Raw genomic sequence first — 24,628 nt, 5'->3', positions numbered from 1 at the left:
AGACCTACCGTTCTTTGGGCGAGCGCTTCTCCGAATACCTGAGGTCGATGAAGCTTGGCTACAACAATCCTGTCGGCCAGCATTTTGCTGGCCCACACCACAGCTTCACCCATGCAAGAATCTCAGCTGTGTGGCAGAACCCCAGTGACAGCACGTACAGAAAGTACATGGAGAGCCACGTCATTGACCGCTTGGGGACCGCACAGACGAATGGACTGAACGTCAGAGTCACTGACGTCTAGCGCCTGGGCCCTTCTGCCTTGATCTCTCTGTCCTTATTCTTTCTTTACCTCCTATCCCTCTTTTCAGAAGCAATATATATGTGTATGCATTTGTGTGTATATGTATATGTATGTGTATATATGTGTGAATATGTGTGTGTATGTATATTGTATGTCATGTATGTGTGTATGTATATGTGTGTGTATATATATGTGTGTGTGTGTGAGTGTGTGTGTGTATAGATGTGTATATATGTGTGTATATATATGTGTATGTATATATATGTGAATGTATATATATGTATATATATATATATATATATAATTTTGTGTGTGTGTGTGTGAGTGAGTACGTATGGCACTGAATGGTGATCAGCAAGTGTTTAGTGTGCATGGCCCATCAAAACAGAAAGTAGTGAGATGTCATCACCCTTTTCTCACATAGGCTTTCCTATTCACACTGTCCTCTTCTCATCACTTGACAACGGGCCTATGGTCCGAAACGTCGTATCTCACTAAGCACAGAGGATTCATCCACCACCAAAAAGGTTTTTATAATCTTTAGTTGGCTTTTTGTTTTGTTTTTGTTTTGTTTTTTTGTCTCTGAGGTTTGTTTTGAGGCTGGAAACGTCTTACCTGGTATGGCAAGGCGTTCCAGTGGGTGGGGGGGGGGGGGGGGGGGGTGACTGAGAAACAGAGGAAAATGCAGTGTGCAGAGAATGAATGAAAAGGGAAGGGAATGGTGATACTGAGTGAATGCATACAACACACACACACACACACACACACACACACAGACCACACACACCAATCATGCATCCCCCGCCGCCCCCCAACCCCCCCCCCTCCCGGCCGCCCTCCCCCACCTACCCCCCACACACTTGAGTTTATCAACTCAAGACAGAAACTTGCCACAAAAATGGTAAGAGGGGGTACCGCAATACACATAGTAAACCGAAAGCAACAGGCCTTTTCCATCCGAGCAAACCACACGTACAAAGAAACAAACGTTGAGAAAACAAAGAAAACCTGAAAGCAAGGCAGTTACAGAGGAATCAGTACCACCGGTCAGGATTCAACCTTACCTTGTGGCCATTTCTGATGCTTGCCAGTCCTGAGCCAAGTGCACGGTTTTCCTCACTTCTTGTAAAAGGAGACAGACAGAGAGACAGAGACAGACAGACAGACAGACAGAGACAAAGACACAGATGAGAGAGGGAAATACAGAGATATATTTAGGGAGAGAGACACAGACCACACACACCAATCATGCACAATGCACACACAGAGAGACAGGGAGAAAAATACAGAGACAGAAAGACAAAGAGCAAAGACCGTACCGAAAGCCAATAAAATGCTGATTCTTCCAGCCACACCCACACGAAAAACAAACCTTCCCCCCCACATGCCACGCTCTCGCACGCGCTCTTTTGAAACCACCCCTGACACATGGGGTCTGACGGACAGAGAGCGGCACGTGCACACTGTTAATCATCGGTCCTGCCCCTTCCCCTGTCCCTCCCAGCCCCTCACCTCATCCCCCCAACACCCTCTTTCGTCAGCTGCTCTGGAAGATCAATGGAGCTACTTCTTCTTCTTCTTCGGCATTCGTGGGCTGCATCTCCCAACATTCACCGTATCTACAAGCGTGGCTTTCACCCTCGTCGTTTAGGCCGCCACTCTCCGTTTTCGGGGACGTGGTGCTGGGATTTGCTAATGTTTCCCAATCAGTCGTCCAACCGCTGGCATGGATTACTGGGATCCTTAACCTGCGCCATCTGTGTTTCATTTCCGGTTGGATGAATAAAGATGTACTACACTGTATTTTATTGCGTTTGTGTACACGCTAATGACGTTCAGTCACTGGCATGTCTGCATACACCTCCGTCCACCTCCCCACACCTGAGGAGAAAAAAAAAAAAAAAATCCCAAACCCACGCCTAATCAGAAGCCACTCCCGAGATTCGATCCCAGGACTCCCAAGACTGAACGCGTAGTGCTCTGACCGTGTCGGCTGTCGTGCACGTCGTCAAAGTATCCAAGTCAGCACGTGCAATTTACAGCGAGGTTGACCACCGACAGCAGAGAAGAAGGGCGGCAAGGTAGATTTCAAAAAAAGCTTTATAAAGAAAAGGGTTAAAGGCATAGCCCTGTACGGTCTTCAGGGCAGGGACTTTATGTTCATTCACTCTGTCAAGGGCTCGGGAGAGGAAGGCGGGGCCCAATCCTCTAAGTACACAGCTTTTTGACCTTCCCCTAACGATGTCAGGCACCGTTCACAACTGGGGGGCGGGGGGTGGGGGTGGGGGAGGGGGTGAAAAAAATCGGAACAAAGTGCCTTTCCCAAGGACGTACACAGAGGCCTCGAACTCTGGTCACTGGTGAACACTGGATCACAGGTCTGACGCCTGACCGATTCCAGCACGGCGGACCCACTGTGGACTTCCTTCAGTGTCAACAGGAGTGTCGTACAGGACGTTTTTTTTTTAATTTTTATTTTTTTTATGATATTTATTTATTCAGAAGACCATCGGCCCACTCTGAAGGGACCTGAACTAGTAAATTACAATCATAATCGTATAGAAAGAAAACATCTCACCAAGCAAAATGTATTACAAACTGACAGCAACTGCATGTCTTTTTAAGGCTTTATATAATTACAGTAGTAAATTCCATATTATCTGTTTGTTGGATGACGAGAACAAAAGGATCCGCCGAAATATACATGGATCACGATAATATTTTCTTGGAATAAATTCTTCTCTAAGATCACTATATACAGGGCAAAGAAACACAAAATGTAATTCATTCTCTTCAGCTGACTTACATAACGGACATACCAGCTGCAGTGTACATGGCTGTTTTTGTTGGGCTCCATCCACTTGACCTGGAGTGATGGTCTGGACGCTAGTCATTCGGATGAGACGATAGAACGAGGTTCGTGTGCAGCATGCACTTTGAGCACGTCAAAGAACCCACGGCACCGAAGAGGTTGTCCTTGGCAGAATTCTGTAGAAACCCCTCCAAAAAAAACAACCCACTCCAATAGGAAAACCAAATCCACTTGCAGACAGAAGGAAGGAGGAAAAGAATGCTGGCGTTGCAGTGAAACGACGCTGTCTCCATGTGGACACCAGCCCGTTTTTCACACACAGCGCTGGGTTGCAACCAAAGGTGTTTTAGTACAAGACAATACCATACAAAACAAAACAATGCAATACAATACAATGCAATACAATAGAAAGACAAATCATTGCTGTGTCAAAAGACACTGTCATTTCCAAAAAGATAATCATTGTCGCCCAACCACACGTTCCCATCCAGATGCAGGCATCAGCGCGTACACACACACACACACACACACACACACACACACACACACACACACACACACACACACAGACGGACAGACAGACAGACAGAGAGAGACAGAGATACGTACTTACTTTCGCAGCTTTTTTTTTTTTTTCAACTCTAGGCAAAGTGAATTTCAGTCGAATCATAGGAAAGAAATGTCCCCAAATCCATTTTGCTCTTTACGGATTCAGGCAGGAGGGGTAGGGGTGAGGGGCGGAGCAAACATTTAATATGGGAGAGGGAGGTAGGTAAGGGGGTGGGGGGGGGGGGCATGGGGAGAGGGGCAGAGGAGAGAGAGAGAGGGGAGGAGAGAGAGAGAGAGGAAAACCAACTTCTATTATTTCTTGAACGTCTTTCGCAAAACTTTGTTGACCAGTCAGACATCCGCGGAGATTTCTTTTCCTTTTAACCCCATACCCCCCCCCCCCCCCCCCCCCCGCCCCCCACCTCTTCCCAATCGTCTCTCCCCATGCCTTTCTTAATTTTTTTTCTTAAAAGATTCCCCTTCAGTGCATTCTTCTGTACACAGTACGAAAAAAAAAAGAAGAAAAAACAGGAGACGACAGAAATACTGAGACACCGCTGCCCCGCGGGAATACCTCTTTACATGCCTTAGCAAAAAAAAATGCGCAACTCGAGTTCCTTTGGTTTTCTTTCTCTTGTGGCATTCTTGAAATGCTGACGGCGCGCCTCACGCGATGCTGGAGGCAAAATACCTGTTACTCCCCCCCCCCCAACCCCCACCGAACCCCCCAAGCCAAACCCGCACATCAAGTGTCAAACTGTGGACAGTCAGCAAGCGCTATCATCAAGTGTCGTACATAGTAGATCGTCGGGCAAGATTTCCCTGCAGGAAGGAAAGCGGTCGGTTTGTGTGAAAAGAAAAACTGTCCCTTGCGCGGATCAACCGCGGAAACTGTCCAAACCTGATCTATCCATGTTTGGAGTTGTTTCGGTATCAATGGAGAGGCTCGCCCAATTCTCTCCGTGGACCTGTCCTAACCTGATCTCTCCAAGTTTGGAGTTGTTTCGGTATCAATGGAGAGGCTCGCCCAATTCTCTCCGTGGACCTGTCCTAACCTGATCTCTCCAAGTTTGGAGATGTTTCGGTATCAATGGAGAGGCTCGCCCCATTCTCTCCGTGGACCTGTCCTAACCGGATCTATCCAAGTCTGGAGATGTTTCGGTATCAATGGAGAGGCTCGCCCAATTCTCTCCGTGGACCTGTCCTAACCTGATCTATCCATGTTTGGAGTTGTTTCGGTATCAATGGGGATGCTCGCCCCGTTCTCTGGTCCATACGCATGAGCTCAGACACCACTGTCAAACACACACACACACACACACACACACACACATATATATATATATATATATATATATATATATAAACACTCACAGATACACAGACACAGACACAGACACACACACACACAAATATACGGATAAACACACACACACACACACACACACACACACACACACACACACACACAAATATACGGATAAACACACACACATACATACACACACAAATATACAGATAAACACACACACACACACACACACACACACACAAATATACAGATACACACACACACACATACACATACACACACATACATACACACACAAATATACAGATACACACACACACACACATACATACACACACAAATATACAGATAAACACACACACACACACACACACACACACACAAATATACAGATAAACACACGCGCACAAATATACAGATAAACACACATACACACACATACACGCACACATACACACAGACACAGATGGATAACAGACTATTATCTCTTTAAAAAAAAATTGGGCTCCTTTGTTACGTAAACGCATTTGAGTAAACTGTGGATTAACTGATTACAGGTATGGAACACAATACTGTACCGTATTGTATTGCATTGCTAATGCACTGTATTGCATTGCTAACGCATTGTATTGCATTGCATTGCTAATGCACTGTATTGTATTGCATTGCTAATGCACTGTATTGCATTGCTAATGCACTGTATTGCATTGCATTGCTAATGCACTGTATTGCATTGCTAACGCACTGTATTGCATTGCATTGCTAATGCACTGTATTGCATTGCATTGCTAATGCACTGTATTGCATTGCATTGCTAATGCACTGTATTGCATTGCTAACGCATTGTATTGCATTGCATTGCTAATGCACTGTATTGTATTGCATTGCTAATGCACTGTATTGCATTGCATTGCTAATGCACTGTATTGTATTGTATTGCTAACGCACTGTATTGTATTGCATTGCTAATGCACTGTATTGTATTGCATTGCTAATGCACTGTATTGTATTGCATTGCTAATGCACTGTATTGTATTGCATTGCTATTGCAATGTATTGTATTGTATGGTATTGATATTGCACTGCATGGTGTTTTATTGTTTTGCATATCATTGCATGATATTGTATCGCATCGTATCGAGTGTTCCCCCGAGGGGTGACAGGGGGCGGGGGGGGGGGGGGTCTTTTAATATAAACAAGCATCCCTGACTTCTGGAAAGTCTGTGCTGGTAATCTCGTTGTTTTTATTGGTGGCCCTTGTTTCTGCTTTTTTTTTTTCTTTTTTTTGTTGCTACCTTCACTTTTTGTCTTGCTGTTTCTCTGCCTTCCCAGTCCACTCCCCTTTCTGTTTGTTTTTGTCCCACGTTTTTTTTTTTGTGGACATGTTTCTTTCTCTCTTTCCACAGTCTACAGTGAACCATCTGGTCTCTTTTTTTCCTCTGCAGACCAGGTAATAATATTGTGAACCTCTGAGAAGGGTGCCAGCTGTCCATTCTGTAGCAATACGTAGTGTTGTTTGACTGGAACTGGCCTTTTTGATGTGCACGTGTTTCTTATATGGCTTTGAAGTTTGTTTGTTTTTTTCTATCTTTCTATTCAAGATTTTTTTCATTTTAATTTTGTTTTGTATTCTGGGGATGATACATTAGGCGAAAAGACTGGCGTCCTCAAAACAGCTTGCACAAAAGCCGAGTGGTTAAAGCGTTGGATTTTTGACACGAGGGTCCCGGGTTCGAATCTCGGTAACGGCGCCTGGTGGGTAAAAGGGTTGATATTTTTCATACCTCCCAGGCGCAGACCTGCTAGTGCCTGAACCCCTTTCGTGTGTATGCGCATGCAGATCAAATACGCACGTTAAAGATCCTGTAATCCATGTCCGTTCTCGGCGGGTTATGGAAACAAGAACATACCCAGCATGCAGTACCCGGAAAAAGGAGTATAGCTGCCTACACAGCGGGGTAAATAACGAAAATGGTCATACACGTAAAATAACACACGTGCGGGATTAAACCCTGATTGAATGACACAGGAAACGAATGATGAGCGCCCAGTGGCAGCCGTCAGTCGGCTCTTCCCAGGTAGGCAGCCTGTGGTGCAAATAATTCCGATTTTGTATAGCGCTTAGAACATGGTATCCTACTGAGAAAAGGCTCTACATAAGTATCGATATCATCATCATCATCATCATTATCAACTGAAACACATCTGCCTTGAGGAGTATGATGGTTAAGACAATCAGTCAAAAACTGTGGTGGTTTGCATGGTTTTTTCTGTTTGTTTGTTTGCTTGGCTAGGATTTTTTGGTTTTTTCTTTGCCAGATGTGTGTGTGTGTGTTGTGTGTGTGTGTGTGTGTGTGTGTGTGTGTGTGTGTGTGTGTGTGTGTGAGAGAGAAACACACAGGACAGAGAGAGAGACAGACAGACAGACAGAGACAGAGTGAGAGAGAGAGATAGAGAGAGAGACAGAGAGAGAAACAGAGAGAGAGAGAAAGAGGGCTTTGTGTTTAACGCATTTGTTTTATCCCCCCTCCCCCCCCCTTCATTATTTACTTGGACAGTCCTGACATGACCCTGCGTGGTTGACAAAGGCGGTGACAAAGAACACGTCATCACCGTGTGTGCTGAAGAGCAAAGCCTGAAAGCCTGTCACGCCCCCAATGCCCCTGCCCTTCACACTTCTCTCTCCTGGCAGCACCACGTCAGTATCAGGGATCAGTCCTTCGGGGACAATCCTCTTTCACTCACACTCATCACATCCCTCATGACGACCACATCAATGCGATCTGTGTGTGTGAGAGGGAGGGTGGGTCTGTGTGTGTGTGTGTGTGTGTGTGTATGTGTGTGTGTGTGTGTGTGTGTGTGTGTGTGTGTGTGTGTGTGTGTGTGTGTGTGTGTGTCTCTCTCTCTCTCTCTGTGTCTGTCTGTCTGTCTGTCCTAATTACCCTTGCTAGAACGAAAGGATTTCAATCAAATGATTAAGCGTTAAATGGGTATATATACGTGCATATACGTGCGCTTCTGGGGACACACACGCACACATACAGGTAGATATAGAGAGACAGAGACGAAGACAGAGACGGAGACGGAGACTGGAGATAGAGACGGAAATAGAGACAGAGACAGAGGGACAGACAACAAAAGAACGGGGAGGGGATTGCTGACAGCGTAGCAGCGTACAGACGTGAATCCATCCAACAATTAACCACTTTATAACAATGATCATGATGATGATGATGATAATAATAATGATAATGATGATGATACTGATAATAATAATGATCATAATAATGATAAAAATAGCGATCATCATCATCATCATGACTATACCAAGAAGAAGAAGAATGCGACACACAGATATCGCTGGAAAAAAAAACCCCAAAAATCCAATGAATGTAAATGACTTCCTGATAAGCAAGCGGTATCTATGACAACAAACACGCAAACTTCAAAACTGGGACAGGAAGCTCAAGTGACATACGCTGTTTTAAATGTGCGCTCACAAGTTAGCAACGTGATGTTTCTCCGGCATGGGGGCCATGAAGAAATCCAATGTATAGAACATTTAAAAAGGCAACAGTGCATCAGATATGAAACCGACAGTTATATGGACACACACACACGATTACCCAGGCAAACATATACAGACTCACGGATACACACACACATACACACACACACACACACGCGCGCGCGCGCACGCTCACAGGCACACACACACGACATGCTTGTTTCAGGAAACCCTGTGGGGAACATGAAAATGTTCCATATTTCATGTAACCGATACAAAATATGAAACACACTTGGCATTACGCTCACAAACCAGGAACAACGGCCGAATGAACTGACCGCTTGTGAGACAAGACAAGACAAAATCTATATATAGAGAGACAGACAGAGAGAGAGAGGAGAGATTGTAGACTTTTTCATTATGGCAATTGATTTCATCCTCGCGTCACCTCGACAAACTGTTTTGTGCGTGCATTTCATGTTGCGCTTTGGACAGAACACTGAGAAACTTTTACTCCCCCCCCCCGCCCCCCTGTTCGGGAACAGCAGGTGAATATCGCTCACCTTCACTTTCCATATTTAATCACAATAGCACTTTTACGGGATCTCTCTGAACATTTAAACACGCTCATTATTACGGTAAATTGCTCTTAAAAGTGCACAGTGTTCTTTGATATGCCAATGAAAATTTGTTACCCCTTTGAATGTCTCCAAAGCGTATGTTTTTATGTGCGGTGTTATTATTATTATTATTATTAGTCGTAGTAGTAGTAGTAGTAGTAGTAGTGTTATTTTAGCATTTTATTTACGTATTGCTTTAAATGCAAATCGCTCTGAAATATGCGAAATGTTCTAAAAAAAAAACCCCAAAAAAACAACAACCCCAAAACGCCAGTGTAAATTTGATGTGATCTCTATAAACACTGAAACACGCAAACTTCTCGTAAAGTGTATTTCTTAGACATTTCTACTGAGAGCCACACACACACACACACACACACACACACACACACGGTCATTTCTCTTGAGAGGTAATACAGCTGACGGGACAACGACCATCTCAGCTTGGAGCTGAAACAGATCATTCATTTGATACGATCCGTCAATATCTCGGCGTCAAGATCTGATCTCCTGACGGAGAAAAGAAGCCGCGAAAGCGACTGGTTCGCACGACACGCAAACAAGCGCTTCTTTTTCACCACTACCACTACCACGCCCACCTCCCCCTCCCTCCCGACCTTCCTGTGTCCGTCCGGAACCTTGGAAAGAAAGCCGCACATGCGCGCACCTTTCACCCATTTTCTCTCACTATTTCTATCTCCATCCCCCCCCCCCCTTCCCCCGCCTACCCTCCTTTTCGCTCATGTCTTTTCGCATTGACGTTCTTTATATCCTTTTTGAACGGTGAGTGAAAACTTTGTTTTCTACTTCTTTCTTCCTTTCTTCTAGTATACATCTAAAAACATATTCTAATAAATGAACTTTCATGCTGTTTCTTTTTCTCTCCCCCCCCCCCTAACCCCCTTTCGTGGGCGAGGACAGTATGTAGAATCAAAACAAGACATGACGGGGCGCAATAGCCGAATGGTTAAAGCGTTGGACTCTCAATCTGAGGGTCCCGGGTTCGAATCTCGGTGACGGCGCCTGGTGGGTAAAGGGTGGAGATTTTTTCCGATCTCCCAAGTCAACATATGTGCAGACCTGCTAGTGCCTGAACCCCCTTCGTGTGTAATGCGCGAGCAGAAAATCAAATACGCACGTTAAAGATCCTGTAATCCATGTCAGCGTTCGGTGGGTTATGGAAGCAAGAATATACCCAGCATGCACACCCCCGAAAGCGGAGTATGGCTGCCTACACAGCGGGGTAAAAACGATCATACACGTAAAACCCCACTTGTGTATATACGAGTGAACGAAGAAGAAAACAAGAAGACACAAACAAAACAAAACAAAAAAAGCCCCACCGCTTCTTGTTCAACTCTCGTTAATAAAATAGGGTGAAGACACATATACATTCATTCACAATTCTCTCAAGAAGTGGCGCCCATCTGCACTCCTCCATTCCCTGCATCCTGATCCACAAAACATCTCCCCCCCCTCCCCGCTCACACACACACACACACACACACACACACACACCCATTCCCAGAAACACGTAGAAAGTGAGAGAGAGAGAGAGAGAGGAGTGTGAGAGGGTAGAGAGAGGGAGAGGGGGGAGCGTGGTGGAGAACGGGAAAGCGAGAGAGAAGGAGGAGAGCGAGAGAGAGGGAAGAGAGAGAGAGGGAAGAGAGAGAGAGGGAAGGAAGAGAGAGAGAGAGAGGGCAGAAAGAGAGGATGGAGATACAGAATGTGTGTGGGATGGAGATGGAAAAAGATACAAAAGAGGGCGAGTGGGGGGGGGGGAAGGTGGTGGAGAGGAAGAAAGAAAGATAGGGGGGAAAAGGGGAGAAGAAGAAGAAAAAACTTCTTTACTTCAAACTTCTTGACACAGAAAAAGACATTGAAATGGAAACAAGGACACACACACACACACACACACACACAGATGAGGTAGATGGTGAGGGAAGGAATGGAGAGAGCAGAAAAAAGCCTTCACCCTCAACTCCATAACACAGAAAGGCTGTTGTTAAAAGAGAAGCTCTGCTGTTTGAGACAGGTCATTTGGAATTTCAGATGGACGTAGATGAAGAAGATGAAGAGAAAGAAGAAGAAGAGGAAAAAGAAGAAGACCTCTCTTTCCTGAGCACAAAATTCTGCTCTGGTACAGATTGATGAGTTTTGCCCGTATTTCAGGTCACGATTTCTGCCACCTATAAATAAGAATAATCGTGTGCAGGAGAATCGAGATATCGATATCACTGGCAGTGAGATTTGTTGCATGTCTACCACTGTTAATCATTCCAAGAACAATTTCCTTAAAGAATGCAATGTTTATACTTTTGGCCACTTAAAACAAAAAGAGAAGCAAAATCCGTTATTAAAAAAAACTTCTTGGAAAGTAATCAATTTTCTTTCTTTAAAAAAAAAATATATATATATTAAACAAAAGTTCATTCGAAAGAAAACATGATTTGTAAAATAATATAACTAAATATAGATTTGATCTATACCGAGTATGATAATATACTATTTAATGACATATATACATATATATGATACTTATTTTTCTTTTTCTACACACACACACACACACACACACACACACACACACACACACACACACACATATATACTTATCTTTCTCTTTCTACACACACACACAATATATATATATATATATATATATATATTATATAATACTTATCTTTCTTTTTCCATGAACAAATGCTTCAGTATTTCCATGGCGGTTCCACTACAAAAACTTATTTGCAATAGTCAGTGCGTGCATGGTCATGTCAGAAGGATTGAGAGAGAGAGAGAGAGAGAGAGAGAGAGAGAGAGAGAGACAGAGACAGAGACAGAGACAGAGAGACAGAGTATTACAAAACCGACAATGTGCGGAAGAAGACCGAACCAAAAACCCTAAATGCACGCTGACCAACGTTCCCATGTTCGCCAGAAAGCCAAGCCAAGTGCACCAAGCCCCGAAATGAGAACGCCAAGCCAGAACGGGGGAAGTAATGCCAAGCCAGTATCGGGGAGCTACAGCACGGATTGTCACGCATCTCCCAGGACCGGAGTCCAAACAAATGACTGGATTGCCCACTGCTTTGTCAACGTCCTTGAAAGCTCTCGCCCCCAACTCCCCCCCCACGCCCCACCCCCCCCCCACACACACTCCGCCCCCCGCCCCCACCATCTCCCTCTCTATCCATAGCTTATTTTCTCCTTCCAGATCCCCCTCCTTCTCTATCCCCGCATTCCTTTCTTCTCCCTCTCTCTCTCTCTCTCTCCCTCCCTCTGTCTCTGTCCCTCCCTCTGTCTCTCTCTCTCTCTCTCAATAAATCCTACTGGCATGAGCACTCACGCACTGACTATTGCAAATAAGTTCTCGCAGTAGAACCACGATGAAAATAGTGAAATATTCATTCATGAAAAAGAAAGATAAGTGTAAAACAGGAGGAGGAGGAACTGCGAAAGGAAAAAAAAAGTGTAATTTGACCACCAATCCAACGACAGAAAAAAAAATCGCTAAAACACCGACCCCCCCAAAACAAAACAAAACAAAAAAAACAAAACAAAAAAACAACAACAACAAAAAACAACAACGGGATTTTCCCCTAATTGCCCAGGCCTCTTAAGGTGGTCCATTTTCATTTTCTTGTCTTCCGCTGGCCATGACGTGTTCTTATTGGAGATCACGTTGTTTGTGACTGCGCTCAACTGCAGGGTTAAGCTCCTCCCGAAAGCCCCCCCTTTCCCCTGCACTCCTGTCATTAGTTTGTCGTTGATTGAAAGCAAAGAAACAACAACAACAACAACAACAACAACAAAACAACAGCAACGAATTTCAGTTACAGTTTCAGTGTCATTTTCAGTTCCGATCAGATGTCAGAGAATACAGACAGATCCAAGTACAAGTCACCACATCTGCTATTAAAAACAACAACAAGAAGAAGAAGAAGCAAACAAAGGCAACAGATGTCTGCCCTTCGCAGAAAACCCAAAGCGTTAATCAGGTCTTGAGAGACTATCCTTGGTTTGTGTAAAACATTAACATGGAAATGAGATAATAGAATATGGCAACATAATCAAATGCGTTAAAAAAAGAAGAGAACGTTGTGGAGGAGGAGGAGGAGGAAGAGGAAGAAGGAGGAGGAGGAGGAGGAGACCGCAATGACTAAGAAAAATGAAGAAAAAATACTAAAAAAAAAGCGCCACACTTGTAAAGAGTTCATTTTGTCATGACGGTACAATGTCCGAAGTGCCTTGCTGTGACATAATAACCTGTTCTATGACAGAGGGGGGGGAAAAGCCAGTAAAACAAACCAGCCAAAACCAAACCCAAACACCGTGATATACGATAATACGATAATACGTATGTCATCTTCACATACGTGGAGTGATGGCCTAGAGGTAACGCGTCCGCCTAGGAAGCGAGAGAATCTGAGCGAGCTGGTTCGAATCACGGCTCAGCCGCCGATATTTTCTCCCCCTCCACTAGACCTTGAGTGGTGGTCTGGACGCTAGTCATTCGGATGAGACGATAAACCGAGGTCCCGTGTGCAGCACGCACTTAGCGCACGTAAAAGAACCCACGGCAACAAAAGGGTTGTTCCTGGCAAAATTCTGTAGAAAAATCCACGTCAATAGGAAAAACAAATAAAACTGCACGCAGGAAAAATATTTTAAAAAAAATGGGTGGCGCTGTAGTATAGAGACGCGCTCTCCCTGGGGAGAGTAGCCCGAATTTCACACAGAGAAATCTGTTGTGATAAAAAAGAAATAAAAAATACAAAAAATTTCCCCCCCCCAAGTGTTGACCAGGTCACGTTATTCCTATCTGGGTCATTCTGTGTCTTTGGCGATAGGACCTGACAGGGAAATCGTCCTGTCAAAGTGGGTATCACGCGGCCTTCCACTCCATTGCGGCTTTTCTTCTTCTTCTTCTGCGTTCGTGGGCTGCAACTCCCACGTTCACTCGTATGCACACGAGTGGGATTTTACGTGTATGACCGTTTTTACCCCGCCATGTAGGCAGCCATACTCCGCTTTCGGGGGTGTGCATGCTGGGTATGTTCTTGTTTCCATAACCCACCGAACGCTGACATGGATTACAGGATCTTTAACGTGCGTATTTGATCTTCTGCTTGCATATACACACGAAGGGGGTTCAGGCACTAGCAGGTCTGCACATGTGTTGACCTGGGAGATCGTAAAAATCTCCACCCTTTACCCACCAGGCGCCGTCACCGTGATTCGAACCCGGGACCCTCAGATTGAAAGCCCAACGCTTTAACCACTCGGCTATTGCGCCCGTCATTGCGGCTTTTGAAAGCAGCTGCTCTGTTGTTATTGTTGTTGTTGTTGTTGTTATTGCTGGTTTTGGTCTTTAGTCATGCAGAATGTCATATTTTATTACATTTAGTTTTTCATCATTTATTCATTTTGTTCAAAATTCCTTTACCTCTTTCTTTCTTTCTTTATTTAGTTAGTTATTCATCTGTCTGTCTGTCTGTCTGTCTGTCTAAGATTGTAAGAAAAATGCTTTTGCTTGTCTGTTTTTGTAAGGAAATTGTTTTGTTAGTCTGTTTTTGTTTCATGCATAGAATGTTACATTTTATCATATTTATTTTTTTCATCCTTTATCCATTCATTTATCTATTTATCTATTCATTTACTTCTGTATCTATTTATTTATCTGTTTATTCACTTATTTATTCATTCATTCATCTGTCTGTGTGTCTGTCAAGCCATGTAAGAAAAGTGGATGTCACAACAGCACGCCTCCCTTGTCACACTAGCCGCCGTGGCGAAGTGGTTAGCGTCGCGGACTGACGGCTGGGAGGACGCGGGTTCGAATCCCAGCGTGGCCGGCTCCTACCCAGAGTTGAGTGTGCTGTAGGCTTAAATGGGGAGACTGGGACCACACAGTCGAGTGTCATCCACTTCAAGGATGCGTCTTTGGGTGTGTTGCTCTAATTACCTGACCAACACTGCAAGTGTCTGTATCTCTCGGGCCTGGTTAACGCCGGGATATCATTATGACAGGAAGCGTAGAGTACAGCCTTGTCACGCAGTCCCAAACCAAAATGGACCTCCATAGCAACATCGTCATCCTCCTTCTCTTTCATCGTCATCAATATAAAACAAAACAAAATAGCCTCCCTTGTCACGAACGACAACCACACCAACGACTCAAACGCAATGCAGCGCCTGCTTTGGCAGGTAACAGTGTGAGGCTGGATTGCTGTGCAGGCAGGAAAAGAAATCGATTAACCCCAACACGAAATACACCAAACAAAAATGAGAAAAAAAAGGGTCCAAACAAACAAATAATCAAGCAAGCAGAAAAAACCAACATTGCGTGTGTGTGTGTGTGTGTGTGTGTGTGTGTGTGTGTGTGTGTGTGTGTGTGTGTGTGTGTGTGTGTAATGTATGTATGTCTGTATGTATGTATGTATAATGAAGCAAACATATAAGAATACAACACCGAATCAAACAAATAACCAAACAAGCAAACAATCTCATATATGTCCCTTCCCAGCGCTTAAAGCAGTAAAGACCCCAGTCAAAATAATCACTTTACTGAACGGATCAACACATTATGAACTGACCTGAACTGTAGCGCACACACAAGAGGTATTCAAATATGAATCAACTGAACAAGTGCGTTGTATAATCCAGGACTAACCCCCTCCACCAAGGCAGGTAGCTAGCACCGAACCCAGACCCAAGAAAGCCTTATCAAGGGCGACAAGCATGGGGGCGTGTGTAACTGACCTCTGCTCTTTATATAATTATCATCTTCGCAATTTGTCTAGTTATGTCTGATAATGATCTGGATTGAAGTTCTCAGTTTGGTTTAAAATTACTGTAATGCCAAGGATGATTGCTACAGTATCATCATCAAAAAAGAAAAGAAAAAAAAAGAAAGAAAGAAAAAAGAAACTTTACGATAACGACGACAATCTGAACTTAACTATTATCACCAAAGAGAGAGAGAGAGAGAGAGAGAGAGAGAGAGAGAGAGAGAGAGAGACAGACAGACAGACAGACGGACAGAGACAGTGAGAGACAGACAGAGATAGGGACAGAGAGAGGGAGACAGACAGACAGACAACAGACGGACGGACAGACACAGACAGGCAGATGGACACTTCTGACATGTCGACAGTTAACAGCCATTAGATTTTACAACTCTGTTGGAGTGATATCGACTCCAGCTGATAACAGCCACGACCAGAAAAAAATACGGGAAGTGAAAGAGTACCTGACGAAGAAAAGCAACAACTCTGAGACAGACAGAGAGTCAGAGACGGACAAACAGATAGACAGACACCGAGACAGAGACAGACGAACAGACAGAGACATGCAAACAGACAGACAGACAGAGACAGGTAAACAGACAGACAGACAGAGCGATGAGAGATATGTCAGTAAACACCAAACATCATCCCGTTTCTTTTCACCAAAACAACCATGCTTCATTCATCTGGCTGCTGTGGGGGGGGGAAGGGGGGTGTGGATTGGGGGGGCAGGGTGGCCGGGGCTTTGGGAGAGAAGATTACATGCACTCAACTCACGTCAAATCACGATGTTGATTGCCGTGCTGACCGCCAGGGGTCACGATGTCAGGGTATGACAGGGATGTACGAAGGGGGTGTGGGTGTGACAGTAGGGAGGGGGGGGGGGCGGGGACGTTAACAACGGTGCATGTATGTGTTATACAGGGGTCACAAAAAGTGAAGGACCACTCGGGAACTTGCAAGGCAAGGCAAGGCAAGGCGAGGCGAGGCAAGGCAAGGCAAGGCAAGGCAAGGCAAGGCGGGGCAAAGACGAGGCGACGCAAAGTGGGGCAAGGTAGGGCAGGGCAGGGCGAGGGAAGGCAAGGCAAGGCAAGGCAAGGCGAGGTGAGGTAAGGCAAGGCAAGGCAAGGCAGGGCGAGGCGAGGCAAGGCAAGGCAAGGCGAGGCGAGGTAAGGCAAGGCAAGGCAAGGTAGGGCAGGGCGAGGGAAGGCAAGGCAAGGCAAGGCGAGCCGAGGCGAGGCAAGGCAAGGCAAGGCAAGGCAAGGCAAGGCGAGGTAAGGCAAGGCAAGGCAAGGCGAGGCGAGGTAAGGCAAGGCAAGGCGAAGCGAGGCAGGGCAGGGCAGGGCAGGGCAGGGCAGGGCAGGGCAAGTCAAGGAGTTTATTTCGTGTGCCCCATGGGGGCATTGAAACATTACAAACGTTCATCATTTTTCACATATGTTAAAAAAAGAAAAGAAAAAAAAAGTGATGTCAAAAACTAGAAATAGGCTCATTCGTTCAATCACTCAATATACATATTGACAAGTACTATTTCACTCATTATGCAAGCAAACAAAATGTTGTTTGTTTGTTTTTTTTAATCAATAGACAAAACATGAATGAAAAGAACTGCGTATAGCAGAAACAAAGGATTTAAGTTTTAACGATACTGGTGTGTGCAGCCACTCACAACGAAAGGCACTTTCCTGCACGTGCACTTTCCTCTTTGCCATGGAAACCCACAACTATCGTTCCTCTTCCGCCACTGAACAACAGTTTCCTGCACGTGCACTTTCCTCTTTGCCATGGAAACCCACAACTATCGTTCCTCTTCCACCACTGAACAACAGTTTCCCGCACGTGCACTTTCCTCTTTGCCATGGAAACCCACAACTATCGTTTCTCTTCCACCACTGAACAACAGTTTCCTGCACGTGCACTTTCCTCTTTGCCATGGAAACCCACAACTATCGTTCCTCTTCCACCACTAAACAACTGGAAACCCACAACTATCGTTTCTCTTCCACCACTGAACAACAGTTTCCTGCACGTGCACTTTCCTCTTTGCCATGGAAACCCACAACTATCGTTCCTCTTCCACCACTGAACAACAGTCCCTTCTTGGCTGAACGGTCCAGTTTGTTTTTTCTCAAATGCATTTTTCACGCTGCACGTGCTAGTGCGCGTGTTGCTGACACAGCCGTCAGTGAGTTCAGTGAGAGGTCAGCGTCAGGGCGTTGTGAGGCCTGCGGCATTCACATCATCTCTTAGTTGTTTTTTGTTTGGTTTGATATATATTTTGTTATTTATTTATTTATTTGTTTTATTTTATTTTATCATTTATTTATTTATTATTTATTTTTAGTTGACTTCATCAAGTTTTTGCGCCTTATACATATTGTTAGTAGTAGTAGTAGTTCCTTTTTTATGTATTTATCTAATATTATTTTTTCTCAAGGCCTGACGAAGCGCGTTTGGTCAGTCATCTGCTCGGCAGATGTGGTGTAGCGTATATGGATTTGTCCGAGCGCAGTGACGCCTCCTTGAGCTACTGAAAACTGTTTGGTTTGAAACATTCACTTTGATCATTGAATATGTACCTGTTTTCCACGAAGTGTTCTTTAACTTTTTGTGCAGTGTGTATGTGTGCAGAACTGTCATCATTCAGAGCCGTGTCTTCGGGCCATAGATTGGATTCCTTTTACCTTTTTTCTTTCTTTGTTTCGGGTTTTTTCCCCCCTCAAACTAATAACATTCATCATCGGAAAAAAAAATCATGTATACATGAACGCACGCGCACTTGCATTAACATACACACACACACACACACACACACACACACACACACACACAAATGCAAACACACAGACGCTCAATACACACACACACACACACACACACACGCACCCCCCTAACCCCCACCCCCCCACACACAAATGCAAGCACACAGATGCACAATACGCACAATTACACTCACTGGCACGTGTGTGTGTATGTATGTGTGTGTGTCTGTGTGTGTGTGTGTGTGCGTGCGTGCGTGCGTGCATGTGTGTGTGTGTGAAAATATATATCCCTCTGCTTGGACAGTTAACATCACTCACACTTCTCTCCTTTTCACTCACTCCCCCACCCCTTCCTACCACCAGTACTGTGCAGTCTTTCTTCTGTAAAAAAACACCCACCATTTCCCCTTTCTTCAGAGCAAACTCACATTCAGATCTCCTCCACCGCCAACCCCCCCCCCCCCCTCGCCAGCCCCCGCCTCCCCCCCACCCCTAAAACCCCCTCCCCCCATCCACGTCTGCATTCCAGTCTGTCCATGAAAAGAGGTGTCATCACTCACGACGTCAACTTCTTCATTCAGAAAGGCTTCGTCGTCATCTTCCTGTTGACCCCATTTGAACGACCCCACCAGCAGGCATCGAGTACTCGCTGGCTTTGTTTCGGTTTACTTCTATCAGTCTTCGTCTGCGTAAAGTGTGGGAGACACTGTCACTCTCGAATAGGCCTGTCAAGTCACGATCGACATAGCGCCAGAAACATCACCCACAGCTCATTTCCAGTCTCCTGAGACTGAAGGATGCCCGCTATGACTGCCATGACTGCGGCATTCGGTCAGAGAATATGGTCCCGGGGACCAATGGGAAGAGGAGGAGGAGGAGGGATGGAGGGAGGAGGAGGAGGAAGGAGGACCTCAAACAAAGTGGAAAGTCCCACACCCTCCAGACATCCCTCCAAAAACTCCACGAGTACAATCCGTCTAGACGGATGTTAATGAAACCTGTCCTAACTATCACTTGCACGTTGCCCGTGTCTCTCGGGTTTTGACTGACATCTCAAAAGCAGGGTGTAAGGAGAGGGGGTGGGGGGGGGGGGGGGGGGTGCGGAGGGGGTGCGGAGGCGCGGGGGCGGGAGGGGGGGGGAGCTGTGGGACGCGGGGGCAGGGGGGGGGGGAGAGTCTGGCCTTTGTTATGCTTTCTCACTCCCACACTCCTAGTCACGGCCACACCGAAGAAAAAAAAGAGATCTATCAATAATTCCCCTGTCCCATGCCGACCCCCCCCCCCTCAGCCCCCCCCCCCCCCCCTTAAAAAAATTATCAATAACATCCCTGTCCGTTCCCGCTCCTCCCCTCCCCCAAAAGAATCATCAATAGCACTCTTGTCCCATCATGACCAAAGTATAGGGAAAGTGTCAAAAGTCTGTGGCTCTTCCGTGCCAAACTCTCACAGGGGATGGGGGTGTGGCGAGGGAAGGGGGCGGGGGGGCGTGATGTTTCGATTTCCTCTCAACGCGTGTTCCCCTGCTCACCATTTATCTGGTGGTGAGTTATGTCTGCAGTCAACTAGTTTGTGTCCCCTGCTCACCATTTATCTGGTGGTGAGTTATGTCTGCAGTCAGTTTGTGTTCCCTGCTCACCATTTATCTGGTGGTGAGTTATGTCTGCAGTCAGTTTGTGTCCACTGCTCACCATTTATCTGGTGGTGAGTTATGTCTGCAGTCAAGTTTGCGTCCACTGCTCACCATTTATCTGGTGGTGAGTTATGTCTGCAGTCAAGTTTGCGTCCACTGCTCACCATTTATCTGGTGGTGAGTTATGTCTGCAGTCAGTCTGCGTCCACTGCTCACCATTTATCTGGTGGTGAGTTATGTCTGCAGTCAGTTTGCGTCCACTGCTCACCATTTATCTGGTGGTGAGTTATGTCTGCAGTCAGTTTGTGTCCACTGCTCACCATTTATCTGGTGGTGAGTTATGTCTGCAGTCAGTTTGCGTCCACTGCTCACCATTTATCTGGTGGTGAGTTATGTCTGCAGTCAGTTTGCGTCCACTGCTCACCATTTATCTGGTGGTGAGTTATGTCTGCAGTCAGTTTGTGTCCACTGCTCACCATTTATCCGGTGGTGAGTTATGTCTGCAGTCAGTTTGTGTTCCCTGCTCACCATTTATCTGGTGGTGAGTTATGTCTGCAGTCAACTAGTTTGTGTCCACTGCTCACCATTTATCTGGTGGTGAGTTATGTCTGCAGTCAACTAGTTTGTGTCCACTGCTCACCATTTATCTGGTGGTGAGTTATGTCTGCAGTCAACTAGTTTGTGTCCACTGTTCACCATTTATCTGGTGGTGAGTTATGTCTGCAGTCAGTTTGTGTCCACTGCTCACCATTTATCTGGTGGTGAGTTATGTCTGCAGCAGTCAGGTTAAGGGCCAGGTCATCGCACAGGCTACAGTTTGAAAGCAAGGGAGACGACACACTCATTTCAGTCTGACAAAACAGTGATTATCCTCACATATGTGTTGTTTTTTTCTTTATCATAGTCTTTTATCTATTTATCTATTCATTATTATTATTATTATCATCATCATCATCATTTATTATTATTATTATTATATTATCATCAGTATTATAACTGTTATTATTATTGTTATTGTTGTTGTTATAGTATTATTATTAGTAGTAGTAGTAGTAGTAGTAGTAGTAGTAGTATCTACTCATTCTGTTTTATTTTTGAGTCTTTGCTGCTGGCGTGTATGCTGGTCAGTAAAGGGCTGTTGTCAAAACTGATGAGATCTGAGCGTTTGAGTTAGGATGACGGTCACGATTCCGTATCTGGACTTCTCTCTCTCTCTCTCTCTTTTATTTTATATATATATATATATTAGCAAAAAAACCTTACACCACGCAAAAAGTACACGGGAAGTAGTTCTTGCACGAAAATATAATGTCACACCGATTTCATCTAGAATTAGCAGTCAATGGTTTAAAAGAGAGGTTAAAGAGCCGTGTGTGTTGCATTGGTATGGCCAGGCAGCAATCAGAATGGACTCTTTTTTTTCTGTTTTGGTGACGGGGCACGGTGGGTGCGGGGGATTGGGGGGGGGGGGGGTGATGTTTTACAACAACCTTCAGTCGGCTCTCCAGGCCTAATCAGCGCGTTTCGATCATGCGAATATCAGGCCTCTGCCTTTTGGCTTTTTCGCCCTTGCTGTAGCGGGTGAGAGGTGTAGCGTATATGGATCAGTCCGAACGCTTTGACACCTCCTTGAAACTGAAACAGCGATGCAAGGTATTCTCCGGTGGGTTTTGTCAATGGGGCATATGTGTGTGTGTGTGTGTGTGTGTGTGTGTGTGTGTGTGTGTGTGACCTGTGGCTGTGAATTGGAAGGCCCGGATAAGCGGCCAGAACTTGATTGTGGTGGAGAGCCCGTCTCGTGCCAAAGTTACATTCCCACTCTCTCGGCCAAGAGGGTTTCAGAACAGTCGGTGGTGGGCTGGTCACCCATAGGTCAACCAGCCCCCAAGGCTGCAGCATTAGTTATGAGCCAGAGCGATCGTGCCCCCCCAGTGTGGTGGTAGCGTCGCCGAAGAGGACAATAACTTACACCACCTCCGTCGGTTGCCCCGCCTGGGACACTTTGCCCACCATACAAACGCTTACTCTCCTCTCCACCCATCCATCTCCAGCATGAACCAGTCGCTCCAGCTGTCCCCAGGTCCTCTTCATGTCTGCCTCCAGGTCACTGCAACACGTAATTCTTGGACGACCTCTTTTCCTTTTTCCCCTGCGGGTTCCACGCGAGTCCAAACGCTTGTCGACGTTCTTGTTAGCGATTTTGTGGCAGTGAGTATTTGTTTTACAGGGAGGGGTCGCTTAGTCCCTCGTCCTGCCCTGCAGCCGAGAAAGGTGGCAGAACGGTCAGTCATCTGCCAATGCAGTGTCCGTCCGTGCGGGTCTGGGTTCGATTCCCGCTCTCTCCCTTTCTCCCAAACTTGACTAGAAAATGAAACTAAGCGTCTAGTCTTTCGGATAGAGACGATAAACCGAGGGCACGTGTGCAGCACGCAGTTTCCACACTGCAACAGAACCCATGGCAACAGAAGGGTTGTCATCTGGCAAAACTCTGTAGAATAAATCCACTCTCACAGGCACACAGACATAATCATATGCATGCATATAAGACCTGACTAGCGCGTTGGGTTTTTGCTGCTGGTCAGGCGTTGACCTAGCAGATGTGTTTTAACGTGTATGGATTTCTTCGAACGCAGTGACACTTTGAGAAACTGAAACTGAAACTGAAAACCAACCGCCCTCCTTTTGGAAACGGCGTAGGTGACGTCAGGACAAGGGAGACAACAACAACAAAGAAACAAACAATAAATACTACCCTTTCATTTCCACATACGAAAAAGGAACACAAACAAACACCACAAGTTTATTTCCATGTGGATAAATAAAGTGTTTTTGATTTTATTTGACTGATTTGATTTGATTTAATTTAGAAAGAATAATCAAATGAAACCGCGTAACAGATCCCCAAACATAATTATATTTAAAATATTGTTGTTTTTTCCTCAGCCAAACCTCGAACCCCCATGACAACACTGCACGTTAGAAAGAGAACGTAGATGTTGGAATCAGGTTTGGAATGATTCAAAACTAAAACAGCGAAGACTGTAATTTCTTTTTCTTTTTTTTTAATGGCGAAGAGAGTCAGGAATAAAGGAGAGAGAGAGAGACAGAGAGAAAGAGAGAGAGAGATGGGCAGATACAGAGAGACAGAGAAATAAACCAACAAAAAGAGAGGGATTGGAAAAGAAAGGGAGGAAAAGAGACACATATGGGGAAGGTGGGGGTGGGGGAATTCAGAGTTACTTCTTCCAAAAGGCTGAATACATGCTGCCACGTTCAGAGCACATTCAAACGTTTCAAAGAAAACTCCAAAGGCTGATCGATGTATTCTGAAAAGGCATAGAACTAAAAGGCTGAACTTCGATTTTATCACACACACACACACACGTGCGGGCGAGCGCGCACTTGCACAAATGCAAGCACTCTATGTCTCTGTCTCTGTCTCTCTCTCTCTCTCTCTCTCTTCTGAACTCGGGTTCAGCAGGTGTTGGGTGTGCAAATTATTCGCAGGCCAGTCTTGACAAACACAACGCCATGCACAGAAAAAAAAGGAGGAGGAGGAGGAAGAGAAGAAGAAGAAGAAGAAGAAGAAGAAGGAAAATTGCATAACGAAAAACGAAGAAGAAGAAGAAGAATGAATCAAAGGCTTTTTTTTGTGGTGGTGTTGCTGTTTCAATTTGGACAAGGCCCCTCTTCTGGACTGGACTCGGGCCGTCACTGGCGTTGCAAGTCGTCCAGTCTGAACGGAAATCAAGCAGTGTGTATGCGTGCGTGCGTGCGTGCGTGCGTGCGTGTGTGTGTGTGTGTGTGTGTGTGTGTGTGTGTGTGTGTGTGTGTGTGTGTGTGTGCGTGCGTGTGTGTGTGTGTGTGTGTGTGTGTGTGTGTGTGTGTGTGTGACTGCGCTCGATTGCAGGCTGAGTTTTGAAAGCCTCTTTTTTTGTCCTCCTCCCCTGCACTGCTGTCCGGACTGACACAGGCCGCTTGGCAAGTGAAGTGAGACAGAAACTCGGAGAAGAAAAAACAAACAAGCAGAAAGAGAAGATGCACAAGGAAAAATAAGGGGCAGTGCAGAAAAGAAAGAAAGAAAGAAAGAGAGACAGAGAGAATGGAAGGGAAAGAGAGGGAGAGAGAGAGAGAGAGAGAGAGAGAGAGAATGGAAGGAAAGAGAGAGAGAGAGACAGAGAGAGAATGGAGGGGAAAGAGAGAGAGAGACAGAGAGAGAATGGAAGGGAAAGAGAGAGAGAGAGAGAGAGAGAATGGAAGGGAAAGAGAGAGAGACAGAGACAGAGAGAGAATGGAAGGGAAAGAGAGAGAGACAGAGAGAGAATGGAGGGGAAAGAGACAGAGAGAGAGAGAGAGAGAGAGAGAATGGAAGGGAAAGAGAGACAGAGAGTGATACAGACAGACA

At 45.5% G+C, this 24,628-nt stretch overlaps 1 protein-coding gene across 1 annotated transcript in view; it reads right to left on the bottom strand.

The window, feature by feature from the left end:
• The window catches only part of LOC143296237 (UDP-GalNAc:beta-1,3-N-acetylgalactosaminyltransferase 2-like), a 255,139-nt gene that overhangs the window by 204,213 nt on the left and 26,298 nt on the right, over nt 1-24,628 (bottom strand). Inside the window, exon 3 of the mRNA XM_076608070.1 lies at nt 7,481-7,633. Within this exon, the coding sequence (XP_076464185.1) occupies nt 7,481-7,633 (153 nt within the window). The remainder of the gene's footprint in view (nt 1-7,480; nt 7,634-24,628) is intronic.

Source organism: Babylonia areolata, chromosome 21, assembly GCF_041734735.1.
Source record: "Babylonia areolata isolate BAREFJ2019XMU chromosome 21, ASM4173473v1, whole genome shotgun sequence".
Classification (NCBI taxonomy): domain Eukaryota; kingdom Metazoa; phylum Mollusca; class Gastropoda; order Neogastropoda; family Buccinidae; genus Babylonia; species Babylonia areolata.
The sequence above is the reverse complement of the archived record's forward strand: the minus strand, read 5'-3'. Positions and strand labels throughout refer to the sequence as shown.